The following is a 12,859-nucleotide window of genomic DNA, read 5'->3' as shown; positions in this document are numbered from 1 at the left end:
CCCCCCCCCCCTCCCCACCTCGCTTTGCTTTTACGCAGTGACAGCAGCCAGGCAGCCGGGCTGGCTCTGCCCAGCCGCCGTCCTCCCTCCTTCCCACCCTCTCTTTCTCTCTCTCTCTCTCTCTCCCCCTCGCCCCCCCCCCCCCCATTCCTTCCCTGCTCCTTAAAACCTGCCCTCCGGGGGTGCAGCGGAGCCTCCGGCCGTGCCCAGCCCGGCTTTGTTCCCTCCGGGGCTGCCTGGATGCGGCTGCAGTAGAAGGGAAACCCGCACGCAGGTAAGCAGCCAGTAGGGGCTTACGTATCTCTGTATCTTTTATATGCATTAACTTCGGGCTTTTCCTGCCGCTTTGCAGGGGATGCTGCAGGGCTGCAGCAGGCTGGCTTTGGGCAGAAGGGGGGGGGGGGGGGGGGGGGGGGGAGGAGGGGGTGAGCGTTTAGCCCCGGCTGGAGGCTCCCGTAGGGGAGGTTTGGGGAGCACGAAGCTGCAGGAGGGGCTTCCAGCCTCATCCGAGCTGTGTGATGTGGGTGGGGGGTTCCCAGTGCCGGGGAGGGATGGAGCTGTGCAGCCCGCATTCCCGCTGCGCCGGCGGTGTGGAGATATGCGAGCATCGGGCGCGCTGAGCTCTGGAGTCTGCATCCCACTTCCGTGCTCCTGGGGAGCTCGGAGGGAGGCTGCACGCTCCCCAGCAATACATCATCCCTGGCATTCCTCGTGCTGTGAACTGCCCGTTTCACCAGCGGGTCTTAAAACTGCCTCTTTGGTGCCCCCAGGTCCTCGGCACAGGCTGGTGGTTCACGATGGACCCCCTCTTCCCCGCCCATATTTTGGAAGACCCCGACCTGAGAAAGCTGCTGAACGACTCCTCCATGCTGAACCTGAGCTTTCTCCCCAGCAACTGGTTCAACAACGGCACGGGGGACAGCTTCCTGCCGCTGAGCATCAAGATCACCATTGTGGTCGTCTACTCCATTGTGTGCATTGTGGGGCTGGTGGGCAACTGCTCCGTCATGTATGTGATTGTCAGGTAGGCAGCAGGCAGCGTGCAGGGGAGGGCTGGGAGCAGGGAGGGCACCTCCTGAGAATAAATCAGCGCTGCAGGACCGGTGATTCTCCGGTAATTGCAATGTGCTTTAGAGGTAATGGTGTGGCGTCTGTTTAATGGTTTGGGTTTTATTTGTTGGGCTTTTTTTCTTCCCCCCCCCATCCCTTCCTAAGCACGGTGAAGGTTCCCACCAGCTTTCAGCTGCCCTCTGGTGCCTCCTAAAGTTTAACCTGGAGAATGGAACAGAGGGAGCAGATCTGCTTGAAAAGCGGGGCTTTTTGCAAGCTGCTGGGCAGGGAGTGGGCATCCTGGGGAGGGCAGAGCGTTGGGAGCATCCACTGTTCCATGGGACATCTCCCTCCTGCACTGTGCCTCGCAGCCCGCTGTGGGTGCAGGTGCTGCTCCATCTGGGAGCTGAACCAAGTTCGGAGGGATAGGGCTTGCTGGGAAGCTCAGACTTGCATTTTTCTGCTTGTAAATGCAGTTCACGTGGCTTTTCCACCTCGCTGGGAAATATGGGTGTAAATGAGATGCAGCAGGGTGCTGCAGAGATAAGGGCGACTTCCCTGGCTCTGTGGCTGGGGGACCTTTGCAGGAGGACAGTCCAGAGCCTGGGCTGCTCCTGCAGCACTGTCTGACCTCTCTGCCTGCTCCTGCTGTGCTTTGAACCACCTTATCTCCTGCAGTCAGAAACTCTGCAAGTGCAAAGTAAGCTCCTGCAACTGCTGGGGCTGCGATTCTGTGTCAAATGCCAGCATCCCTCTTGTGATCTCAGTGCTGTGTGTTGTACAGAATCAGCTTCCCTCCTATATAATTCTCACAACATTCCTGATGCAAGGGACAGATGCCAGCACAGAAAACACATTGTAAACTTCTGTTTTCTCCTTCAACCAAGATGACTGAAACAATTAGCAGATATTCAGACACTGAGATTAAATTCTGCTCTTGCCAGGAGCCCCTCTGCTCCCAAAGCATCTCTCCACTGAATGCACACAACTGTGTGCTGGGGGAGATGCTGCGAAATGAAACGTTGGTGAACAGAGGTTAGGGCTCTGCCACAAGGACAAAGTGACACTCCTGTTCATCGAGTTGCCCAGCAGGGCTCTTCCTGGGGATGGGTTTATGGAGAGGAGAAGGGATCACAGCCCTGCTGGGGAAAGCTGGAGATGGAGGGAGGAGGTTTGCAGCGTAGCAGTGCCACACTGGGATTGCTTGCGTTTCTGTTCAGCACAGCACGGTGTTTGTGGGTGGGTGTGTGTGCAGTGAGCAGCAAATCTGCCGATGAGAAGTTCCTGTCCCACAGCTGCTGGGGGGGTGCGTGAGGTGCTGTGCAGGCAGAGAAAGGAAGGAGTCCTCACCCAGAGTGTGTGTGGCAGGAGGAGCTCAGAATTCCCTTGCTGGCTGCAGAAGTCTCATGGGATGTGAGCAGCCAGCATCATTTCATCCTCATGGAAGAGGGCTGGGTGCTGGTTTCTGTGACAACATGTATGTGTTGGCCTCTGGGGAGAGGGGTTCCCCTAAGGAGCAGAGGGAGCCCCAGGGCGGTGGCTGATGTGTCAGCAAGAACACAAATACTCCAACCCAGCATGCTGGGCAGGTGGAATGTGCTGTGCCTGTGTAGGGCTACACTTCCAGAATAGTGGCTTCTGTCCTGGTCCTTTTGGCTTGGATACCTTCCTGCTATATAGATGGGGCCTGAGGAAAAAGTGGGATTTGGCCCTGGAGTTTCCCCTGGGACATCTTGTCCTTTGCTTCCCCATTGGTATCTCCTGGGAGCTCAGTACTGACTGAGACCAATGCTGAGCTGCAATGGTCAATGACCCTTCTGGGCTCACAGAGTAGCAGCAACTTTTGGGTTGGGAACTCGTATTTCCTTGCCCTTGCTCTCTAGAACAGACGTAGTGATGAAACAAACTCAGTATCCCAAACCTGACCATGGCCAAGCACACACACTGACGCAGAGCTGCTAAGCTGGTGTGAGGGTGTGAGGATGCTGCTGTTGGCCTGGCTGACTTATTGAGCACGACTGCTGCTGGGCTTCAAGCCTTAAGATGCATCATTTCTATTGGGTTGAGCACTGGTTGCTGGCAAAACAATGCATTTTGGGACTCTCAGCAGTAACACTTCCATTGATGGGGAACGATGGGCGAATCTGATGGGCGAATCTACTGCGTTGCATCCTGCAGAAGCTCTTTACACCTTTCCGTGTTTATATTTCACTGGGGATAATGGGACTACTTGTGAGAAATGGGTGTATTTTGTTCCACCAAAGAACAGTTTGGTGATGCAGGCAGTAATTGCTTTCTGTTTTTCAGGGAGTGGGGAAACACAAAGACTCGAAAATCAGTGCTGGAGGAAATGGGAGGCTTCAGGAAGGTCTATTTGTTCCGTCTGAATGAGTTTTTTTCGTAGCACGGAGGGAAAAGTTTGGAATTTCTTGGTATTTCAGACAAAAAGAAAACATATTCAAAGCCTCCCCTGGGTTTTCCCCTGTGTTGTAAAAGCCAACCTACCTCTCTATTGCATTTGGAGTGATTTAACATTTGGAGCTATTAATTTGTAGCGCCGGGCACCACGTGACTGCCAGTCCCCTTCCAGTGCTCCAGGCACTAATTGGATAAGACTGAGAAGGGCTCTTCTCAGGAGCACTATTTCCTGGACAGTAAAGGGCCTATTGTGGAAATCTGCCTGGTCTGGGGCTTTGTTCTGCTTGCTCATTGCGGAGCTCCTTGCCAGCCCAGATAATGCCTCCCCTCCCTCCTCCTGCTGTCTGCTCTCATCTGCATACGTTTCCTGTGCTGCTTTTAATGAGGGTGGAACAAGGAGTTGAACATCACGATGCAGAGGGGATTTGAGGGGCGAGTGGGACTAAGCAGGCTGCTGGGTTCTCTCCTGTCGCAGATCTCTGCAATGCTGGGTGCCCAAAGCCAGGGAAAGCAAAGGGAGATAAGCTGCTTTCACAATGGTAATGGGCATGGCTGACCTGTGGGCTGTGGGTTGAGCTGCTGCAGACCCAACTGCACAGCATCTCCCCATGCACGAGAGCTACCAATGCATTGCTGTGTGACGGAGACCAAGCTCCAAGCCTTCATGGTCCCAGGGGTGCTGGGGAAGGGGATAATAGACAGCACACAGCTTCTGTCTTGGGGAGCCCTCTCACCTCAGTTCTGTTGCTGTGATGTTTGGAGGTGATGGTCTGGAGGACTCCTCCTTGGTGCTGAATGGACTCGTTGGGATCGGCCTCCCTGGGAATGATGCCTCATCTCTAGGGCTCTTTGCAGTGGGGCTTCACGGGGTGGCTGCCTCCCTCTGTGCCAGCTCTCCTTCACTGGGAGGCTGGAGCAGTCAGCAATGCGCTGGGGCTGCTCAGCTCTCCCTGCTGATGTATATGGTTTCAAAGCAGTTCAAGCAGCTCTCTAGGAGTTCAGATGCCAGACCCCTACCCATTTATTCATAGCCTCAGCTCTGCCTCGCTGCCTCCTGTCCTGCAGGGCTGTGCTGTCTGTCCTTTGGCTCGAAACCTCCATCGATCCCTGTGCGTAGAGGCTGAGGGCAGCTGGCTGTGATGAGACAGGGAAAATGAAGTTAATAGGACATCTCAGAGATGCTGATTTCTTAATAGAAAGCTTTTTAATGGAAGAGCGTTGACCAGCTGTGTGGCTCGGAGCTGAAATTGAGTGAGTGGTTAATGCAATGCAGACCCAGGGGATGCAGCGAGGTCAGCTGGGACCTCTGCTCTCTCCACATTGGCCTCTTCTGGTTTTTTCCTGGAGTGTAAACAACAACGAAACAAAAAAGACGATAGTTGTAAATTGCAGAGAAGGAAAATCCACGTGGAGGGGTCTGTGCTGTGCAGAGCGGGAGGGGGGAATCCCTCAGACAGGACAGTGGGGGACAGATCTGCAGCGGTGGACGTGGACAAGCTGTGCCCACGGCGTGGGGCGGCCCTGCACACCTCCCACTGACAGCTCCTGCAGCTCCAGTGCCTCTGCTCTTGGTTTCCCCTGGCTTTGGTGGGTTGAGTTAAAGGGAGTCACCCATGTGCAACAGTAATTGAGTGGTGTTTGATTTGCAGCTTGGTTCCCAGTGTTCCCCGTGCTTTTTGGGGCTGGGCAGTTCCCGGGAGCGGGGTCAGCATTTAGGACTCGATCAGTCCAGGAGAGGTGCCCGCAGCTTGTTCATGGGGATGAGAGCATCCTGCTACAGAACAGCTGCTGGCAAAGACCCTCCTTAACCCAGAGCCCTCATCCTGGCAGCCTTCAGCATCCTCGCTAGCCCCAGGGTGAGCTGCAGGGGTTGGCACAGCCACAACCCTCAACATAGCAGTGATCAGGGCCATGCTCTGTCCCTGTCCCCACCTGTGCTGGCTCCTGGTGCTGCTCCCCAGAGACTCTTGCAGTAGGGTGGGCACATTGCTCCTTTTCAAAGCTGTTACCCAGACGTGGTAGAGACTCAAAGGGTGAGAGAATTGCCTGTCCCAAAGCACTGGTGTTGTGGCAGCCTCCTTAACCCCTGCTTGCTGGTCACCATTCTGCCCAGGTAATGAAGAGGATTTACGTGCTGCTGATGCTGGCTGCTTTTTCAATAGTGTCTGGCTCTGTAGTCTAAAACTCGTTTCTGAAATGCGCTGTTTGTGGCACGTTGAATCGTTAGGAACAAACAGGGGAGAAATTCCAGGATGAGCTGGCTGCAAGAGAGTGATCGGAGCAGGAGGGATGTGCAGAGCACCGTGCAAGTACGTGGCTGAGATGACACAAAGCAGGACAGTCTGTGCCAGGTGGAATATCAGCTTTGTTCAACCTGTGGGCTAAGGGCAGGCTGGGAGCTGGGATGTCACCGATTCGCACAGATTCCTGCTGTCAGGGCTGGAGCAGCTCTGCAAAATCCCTCCGGAGCTCTTTCTGCTGTTTTGCTTCCCTGCCCTGCTGCAGATCTGTGTGTGTCCGGGAAGGGGGTGAAGGGACTGTCTGCATCCCAATGAGCTGGAGCTGCTGATGCCAAGAGGCTCAAAGAGGCAGAGGGCTACTGGAGGTGATGCTCACAGCTCCCCAGTGCGTGAAGGCTTCTCTCTGTTCCCTCTGCCTTGGTGCCTGCAGCTCTGTTTCAGGATCTGGCTTTGCTGATCCTTACCCCTGAGGCATCTGCGTGCTGTACAGCAGCTGGATGGACAGGAAGAACAGTGCCAAAACAATAGCATTGCAGCTCGCCCTGAGGCTCAGCCAGAAGCGGAATCCATCCTTCTGAGAAACAGCACCTCAGAGCCAGCATGTGGAAAGGCTGCCTGCTTCCCCTCCTCCCCCAAAGCGCAGGTTCCCTTTGCTGAAGGATTTCCCCCCCGTGTAACGCTGCTGGAGGTGCACTCAGCAGAAAGGAGGGGGACACCCAGTGCTGAGCTGCTGTGCGGCTCTTTATTCTTCTCCAGCTTCGGGAGCTGGGAGGGAGGAAGAACGGGGCAGGGGTACATTTATGGTAAAGGTGGAGCGGGATGGAGAGCTGAGAGCTGCTGGAGCACCCTGTGGGAGATGCTCCATTAGGAAATTACCTCTGTGACCGAGTGCAAGAAAGTGGCTCAGCAGGAGCTCGTGTCCTGCATGCAGACCTTGTCAGTACCAGAGCTGTGCCACCGGGGGGGGGGTAACTTATGTGCATCCTTGAGCCTGAGTGGTTTTAATTTGTCTTCTTTTTGTTGCTGTTGTTCAGATTAAGAAAGAGAACATTCTCAGTTCCCGGGGGAAAAGAGAAGAAAGGTTAATCCACGGAGAAGTGATTAATTGATTTTTTTTTGTTTGTACTGAACATTCTGGAAATGTTTGGGTACATCGGTTTGTTGGGATAATGGCTGTTGGCTCTCAGCGTGCAGAGAAAGTGGAGCTGGAAGTAATTAATTAGGTGCAAATTAATTTCCCCACCTTTGAAGAGCACAAAATCAGCCTCAGAATCCACGTGAAGGTCAGCAGGAGGATGCGGGCGTGTTGGTGGATTGCTGCTTGTTTCTCCTGTTGCTCAGAAATATATATATATATATTTTTATATATATTTAGCCCAGTGGTTAAGTGGGCCATCTTTGTTTAAAAATGCAGCTGTTATTCCCTCAAGTTATAGTGTTAGTGACAGCAGAGTGAGATGGAGGTGTGCTGATGAATTGCCTCCGAGTGCAATCCTCCTGCATGGCTGGGGGGGACAAACTTGGGCTTTGGGAAGCCTGGGCTGAGAGACACAGAGACAGTACTGCTCCCAGGAGATATCTGCTAAGACAGTCTTAGGTGACTTAATTTCCTGAAGCATGAGCTGACAATACTTATCAGTATGTGTTTTTGTGTGCCGGTACAGAACGATGATGCTATGCAGCACGGGAATCTTCTTTCTCCCTAAGGCAGAATTGCATGGGAAGTTCTGAAGCACTAAAGCCTGCCAGCTTCCAGGTTGTGCTGGATCTGTGAGGTGCCTTGCTTGCTCGCCCCTTCACAATAGGAAGGATGCTGGTATTTTTCCCTTACTGCTTTTGGTTATATAAGTTCTGGTCTTTCTAAGAACCCTCTGCCTTGCTCGGCTGCTGTGCTTTCTGGGCCAGGAGCCGCCTGACTGAGGCTTACGTGGGAACATCAAATGCTTCCGTCAACACTCACCTGCTCCAAAAGCTCCCCTTGGCTTTCAAGGGCAAACATAGGCTCCTTTGTTCTTGCTTACTGAAGCCACAGCCTGGCAGAGAGCACTCCCAGACACCTGGCTTTTAACACAAGCTCTGGCAGGAGAAAATGGACTTCACATTCCCAACGGTGGATTCTCTGGGTGAGGTTACTGCAAATTCGCTGTGTCACTGTTTGTCCTGGCAGAGTTCAGAGCGTGGCAGGCAGTGACAGTGTTCCTCTGAGCACCCAAAGCACCTGCTGGGAGTCAAAGCCCACATCATGCAGGAGGGGTACGGCGTCGATTGAGGTGCGCAGCTCTGGGTTTGCTCTTCTGACTCAACTGGACCGAAAGAGCACGTTAGGTCAAATCAGACCTCGTAATATCCCTGCACACCTATCAAAGTGCAGTTTGTATGGTGGTTTATGGGTTTGGGTGTTGCCCCGAAATGAACTTGTCCTCGGTTAATACGTATTGTTGTCTGCCATTTCTGGCAACACTTCTGCAAAGGCCATTAGTATGTTAAATGATTGATGAAATGAAGTTTGAAAATGATATCACCGTGTTAGCTCTCATGTCCATGAGAGGATCATCTTGGAGCTGTAAGGGTAGGTGCACTTGGAGTCACGGCTGAGTTTCCACTCCTGCACGCTCTGTATATCCTTGGCCGGGTGACCACAGCTTTCTTTGCATCGCTTCCCATGTGCAAAGAGGAGACGACGAACATTGGAGCAAGGTGAACCTTTGGGGCAGTCTGTTCCTGTGGTAGGAGTGACAGAAATGACACAGATCATTTGGAGTTGGCTCGTGACTTCATCCCCAAGGTGTCATTTTTTTTCTTCCAGATTTTTTTGGTATCTTGTCATCTGCTGCTAACCAGCGCTGGCCGTCTCACCCGTTCTGCTTTGACAGCTCACATTAACCGTAGCCTTTGGCTATGAGCCCATGCAGAATGGCTAATCATCTCACTCCTGGACCATATGATGCCTTTCAAATCAGCTTACCGGGTAAAGCTCTCACCAGTATTTCTAATAATGGAGGCATATGTGATGAAATCCTAGATCAGCCTTACTGAAGTCATTTTTCATAAGGCACGATCTGACGTGACAGCCTCAAGTGTTCATTGTCCTTGCCTGCAGTCTATGAGGACGAGCTTTTTCTGCCCGCGAAACTGATGGTGAAAGCACCATTTCCATCAGTGTGGAAGCTGGGTAGAAGTACATGGCAGTATGCAACATAGCTCTTGAGTAAGAAGAATGCAACTTCTCCATAACATGAATGCCCTCTTTGGCATACTTCAATGCCTTACCCATTAGGGTCAGGTGGAGCTCTAACCATTGCTTGTTTTTACATTTCAGATTCACCAAGATGAAGACAGCAACCAACATTTACATCTTTAACCTCGCTCTGGCTGACACGCTGTGTCTGATGACCTTACCCTTCCAGGGTACAGACACATTCCTGGGCTTCTGGCCTTTTGGCAACGTCCTCTGCAAGATCGCTATCTCTATAGACTACTACAACATGTTCACAAGCACCTTCACCCTGACAATGATGAGTGTGGACCGTTACATCGCTATCTGCCATCCTATCAAAGCTCTGGACATCCGCACTCCTCACAAGGCCAAAGTGGTGAACGTCTGCATCTGGGCGCTCGCTTCTGTCTTTGGCATCCCAGCGATGGTGATGGGATCTGCAGAGAATGAGAACAATGGTCAGTCAAAGCACACCGAGGGGTGGGGGGGTTTTATGCCAATGGCCAGGAGAGCTCTGTGGTCCTGGAGAGTCACGTGGGGGGGGAAATGGTTTCATCAATGGGCTGATTGCCCTGCTATAAAGCCATTTAAGCTCATTCCTCTTTGCCGTTGCTTCTCTGCATCACTGCTATTTTTTTTTTCAGTATTAAACATGCCGTAACAAAATGGAGTGTGAAGGTGCTTCTGTTCCTGATATGGGTTTGCTGATCTTCCCCTCCTTTTTACTTTCTCCTTGCAGAAATCGACTGTCTAATTAAGCTCCCTTCACCCGTGGATTACTGGGACCCAGTGTTTGGCATCTGCGTTTTTCTCTTCTCTTTTATGATCCCCGTGCTGATCATCACCATTTGCTACAGTCTCATGATCAGACGCCTCAAGAACGTCCGTGTCCTCTCGGGCTCCAAGGAGAAGGACCGGAACCTGAGGCGCATCACCCGCATGGTGCTGGTGGTGGTGGCCGTCTTCATAATCTGCTGGACTCCCATCCAGATCTTCGTGCTGGTCCAGTGCTTGGGTGCCAAGGCCGAAAGCGAGCTCGAGCTGGCCATCTCCTGCTTCTGCACGGCGCTGGGGTATGCCAACAGCAGCCTGAACCCTGTGCTATATGCCTTCCTAGATGAGAACTTCAAGGCTTGCTTCAAGAAGTTCTGCTTCCCTACCGCCTTCAGGACGGAGCTCCAGATGTCCAACAGGATGTGCAGCATTGCCAAGGATGTGGCTTATGCCTGCAAGAACTCGGAGGGGACTAACAATCCGGCCTGACTAGGCATGGAAATCCCCATGGTGGCTGTCGCCCAGCAGAGTCCAACCACTCCCACATCAGAGCTAACTCAGATAACGGCCCTTTAGCAGGACCTCAAGACTGAGAAACCAAGGAAGCAATTTTGGGAGTTGGGAAAACTGGACACTGCAAGAGCATGCAAAAGAGCTGATTCAATGCATTTTTAGTTCCGACGTGCCCCGCGCTGTGGAGCACATTTGAAATCGGCCTTTTGATTCCTGTGAAACCCTGGCGGCTTGCAAGGCTATCGAGAATTTGGGAATTAAGGGTTTGAAACAGGCATTGCTCCTGCATCTTACGCTTCTGCTGCTGGGAGACAGACAAAACGCAGACTATTCCATTTCTTTTTCCTCCCTGAGTCGTTTCAGATCCTCGGCTCTTGTACCTCTCCGGGCGCTCGTGCATGGGTTTATTCCTGCGGCACCACTCCGAAATTAGACTTTGCTGAAGCCAAAGTGGGCAACAGCTGTCAGACAAAACCCAAGATCATCTCCAGGATGAGTCATCACGAGGGGAAGGATGCAGGGAGGGAGAGGAGGGAGCAGAGCTGGCGGAAAGGGAAATTGAAGCTGCCGGGAGCTGGCAAGCTCTGCAGAAAATCCTCCACCTGAGGGGGGAGAGGAGGAGGAAAAGATGGATGAAATGAACACAAATCCTTGTTTACATGCTGCTATTGGTTTTTTTTCTTTTTTTTTTTTTTAGCATTATCTTCCCATTGTAATAATGGACAGAATGTCTGTATATACACATACGCGTCTCTATATTGCTATGATACAGCTATACTACAAGATGTTTGTCTTGCCAAGCATGCCTTGGTGATCTTCCTCAGTGAGAGGAGGATGGAATGAAGTGGATGGAGTGGCCTATGAACACACACCTATGTACAGGGGGAAGGCATTTCAGAGACAGCCCAGCAGCTCCTCCAGAAGACATGGCTGTTTCTGGTAGGAAGGGCAGCCTACAGCCACCCCATCTGCTCCGTGTGTACAGACCATACAAAAGATGGCTTATTTATTTTGGCAAAGCAACGTCAGCGATGCTGAGAGCTTTGGGAAATGCTGCTGAGGTGCCATACCTTCTACCAACCTGACTGATTTTCTTTCCCCCCCCCCCCCCCCTCTTCTGGAGCTCCATGTAAAGTGAAATGCTTGGTCATTTCATTTGGTAATGGAGGCATTCCCGGAGAGTTTGACCACTGAGTGCCCTCTGCAGGGACAGTGGGCCTGTGTTCTTCCTGAAGCCCTGTGTTCACGGGGGAATTTGGGAAGGGAAGCAGTGGCCCTTGCTTGGAGATGGCCAGCTGCAATGGCAGCCGAACTGTACAGACTTTACGTGAATATAGTTCTTGTGCTCTGGTCTATGAGATGCTGTATTTTTAATGTATCACTTTACCACTATTTTAATGCTGTCACCTTCTTTATATATGCTGTTTAAAAAAAGAAAATCTGTTATATTTCTATGTAGAGCGTTTCCCTTCTGGTTGGGCTTAAAATATAGATGCAGTCTCGGTGCCCCATGTGTAGGACCCGGATCCCATGTAAACTCTGCAAGCTGGGACCATTCTCATAGTTTATACTGGGAGTCTGGAGGGGGCTATAAGGGAGGCTAGCACTTCCCCTGAGTAGCTGCAGGACAGGAGGAGGTCTGGGCACTGTAAGCACTTTGAGATGGATGTTTATCCCCAGGCACTCACCAGGAAATCTCATACAGCTCCAGGCACGCCATGGGGACAGTGACAAAGCTGATGGATGCAATGATGATGTTGGTCATGGGCAGTGTGGGGTCTTCTGAGCCACACAATGTGGGGTGTTGGGTATGAGTGGAGACGTGGCTGCTGGGCTCTCCTTGCAGTGCCATGAGGCAGAGCAGAGAGGTCTTTGGTGACTGCCTCAGCAGAGCCACCCTCCCTTTGTAGCTCCTGGTCGTGTTTTTAAACAGATTTATGTCCTCTGAAAGTGTTTGGCACTTTTTATAAGGATTTTGTTATAATGACTATGCTGCAACGATCTCACATAATCGAGTAACCAATAAATGTGTGTTTACTGAGCTTTTTGGGTAATTCTGTGGCCCTTGCAGTGAATGTGTATAGGCATTCTATTCATGCTCGGTGGAGTTATAAGAAGAGCAACAAAACCTGGAAGCAAAAGCTTTATTGTACTGTGCCTATGGAGTTAAAGGCTTGTGCTCAGCTGCCCAGGCTCTTTAATTCTCCTCTAAAATGGTTGTGTTGATATGATTTTACAATTACTGCAGTGTAAGTGACAATTTCCTTGGTGGCTACTTGTGTGCTTCAATAAAGGAGAATAAAACCCCTATGCTTGGAATGATGTGAATTCTGCACGGATCAGCAGTTGTTGGATGGGATGCTTGCACGTGGGCTTGTGTTGCCATCTGAAACCCCTGCTGAGTGCATGCAGCTCCACCGAAGCATCCAGTCCCATTTTCCTGAGGTCAGTGGGACTGCTGTTGTGCTGACTTTGTCTGGAGGCAGCCTGCATGCAGAAGTAGTGAGCAAACGGGTGATGGAGAGGAGTGTGAGCTCCTGCAGCCTCTGGGTCCCATCCTGCAGGGCTGCAGGTCTGGGCATGGTCCTGCAGAGCAGTGAATTACAGGACTGCCCTGAAAACAAAGCCTAAGCAGTCATCCATAGCC

At 51.9% G+C, this 12,859-nt stretch overlaps 1 protein-coding gene across 3 annotated transcripts; it reads left to right on the top strand.

The window, feature by feature from the left end:
- Positions 1-20: 20 nt before the first annotated feature.
- Positions 21-12,520, top strand: OPRL1 (opioid related nociceptin receptor 1). 3 transcript variants are annotated; one of them, NM_001318980.3, is made up of 5 exons: positions 21-274; positions 771-1,024; positions 8,515-8,676; positions 9,028-9,383; positions 9,665-12,520. In NM_001318980.3, the coding sequence occupies exons 4-5, from the start codon at positions 9,038-9,040 to the stop codon at positions 10,186-10,188; spliced, it is 870 nt and encodes a 289-aa protein (NP_001305909.1). In that variant the 5' UTR covers positions 21-274; positions 771-1,024; positions 8,515-8,676; positions 9,028-9,037; the 3' UTR covers positions 10,189-12,520. The 3 variants fall into 3 exon arrangements, with proteins under 3 accessions (NP_001305909.1, NP_001305908.1, NP_001305907.1); NM_001318979.3 differs by lacking the exon at positions 8,515-8,676; NM_001318978.3 differs by lacking the exon at positions 8,515-8,676 and having other exon boundaries at positions 190-274.
- The last annotated feature ends 339 nt before the right edge of the window (positions 12,521-12,859 follow it).

The sequence above is a fragment of the Gallus gallus genome, chromosome 20, assembly GCF_016699485.2.
Source record: "Gallus gallus isolate bGalGal1 chromosome 20, bGalGal1.mat.broiler.GRCg7b, whole genome shotgun sequence".
NCBI lineage: Eukaryota > Metazoa > Chordata > Aves > Galliformes > Phasianidae > Gallus > Gallus gallus.
This window is presented reverse-complemented; position numbering and strand designations above follow the sequence as displayed.

Excerpts from the sequence above, each read along its gene's own strand:
- OPRL1 (NM_001318978.3), top strand. The coding sequence starts at position 798 with ATGGACCCCCTCTTCCCCGCCCATATTTTGGAAGACCCCGACCTGAGA. Across the intron at positions 1,025-9,027 it reads GTCATGTATGTGATTGTCAG|ATTCACCAAGATGAAGACAG; the intron begins GTAGGCAGCAGG and ends TTTACATTTCAG. Across the intron at positions 9,384-9,664 it reads TGCAGAGAATGAGAACAATG|AAATCGACTGTCTAATTAAG; the intron begins GTCAGTCAAAGC and ends TTCTCCTTGCAG.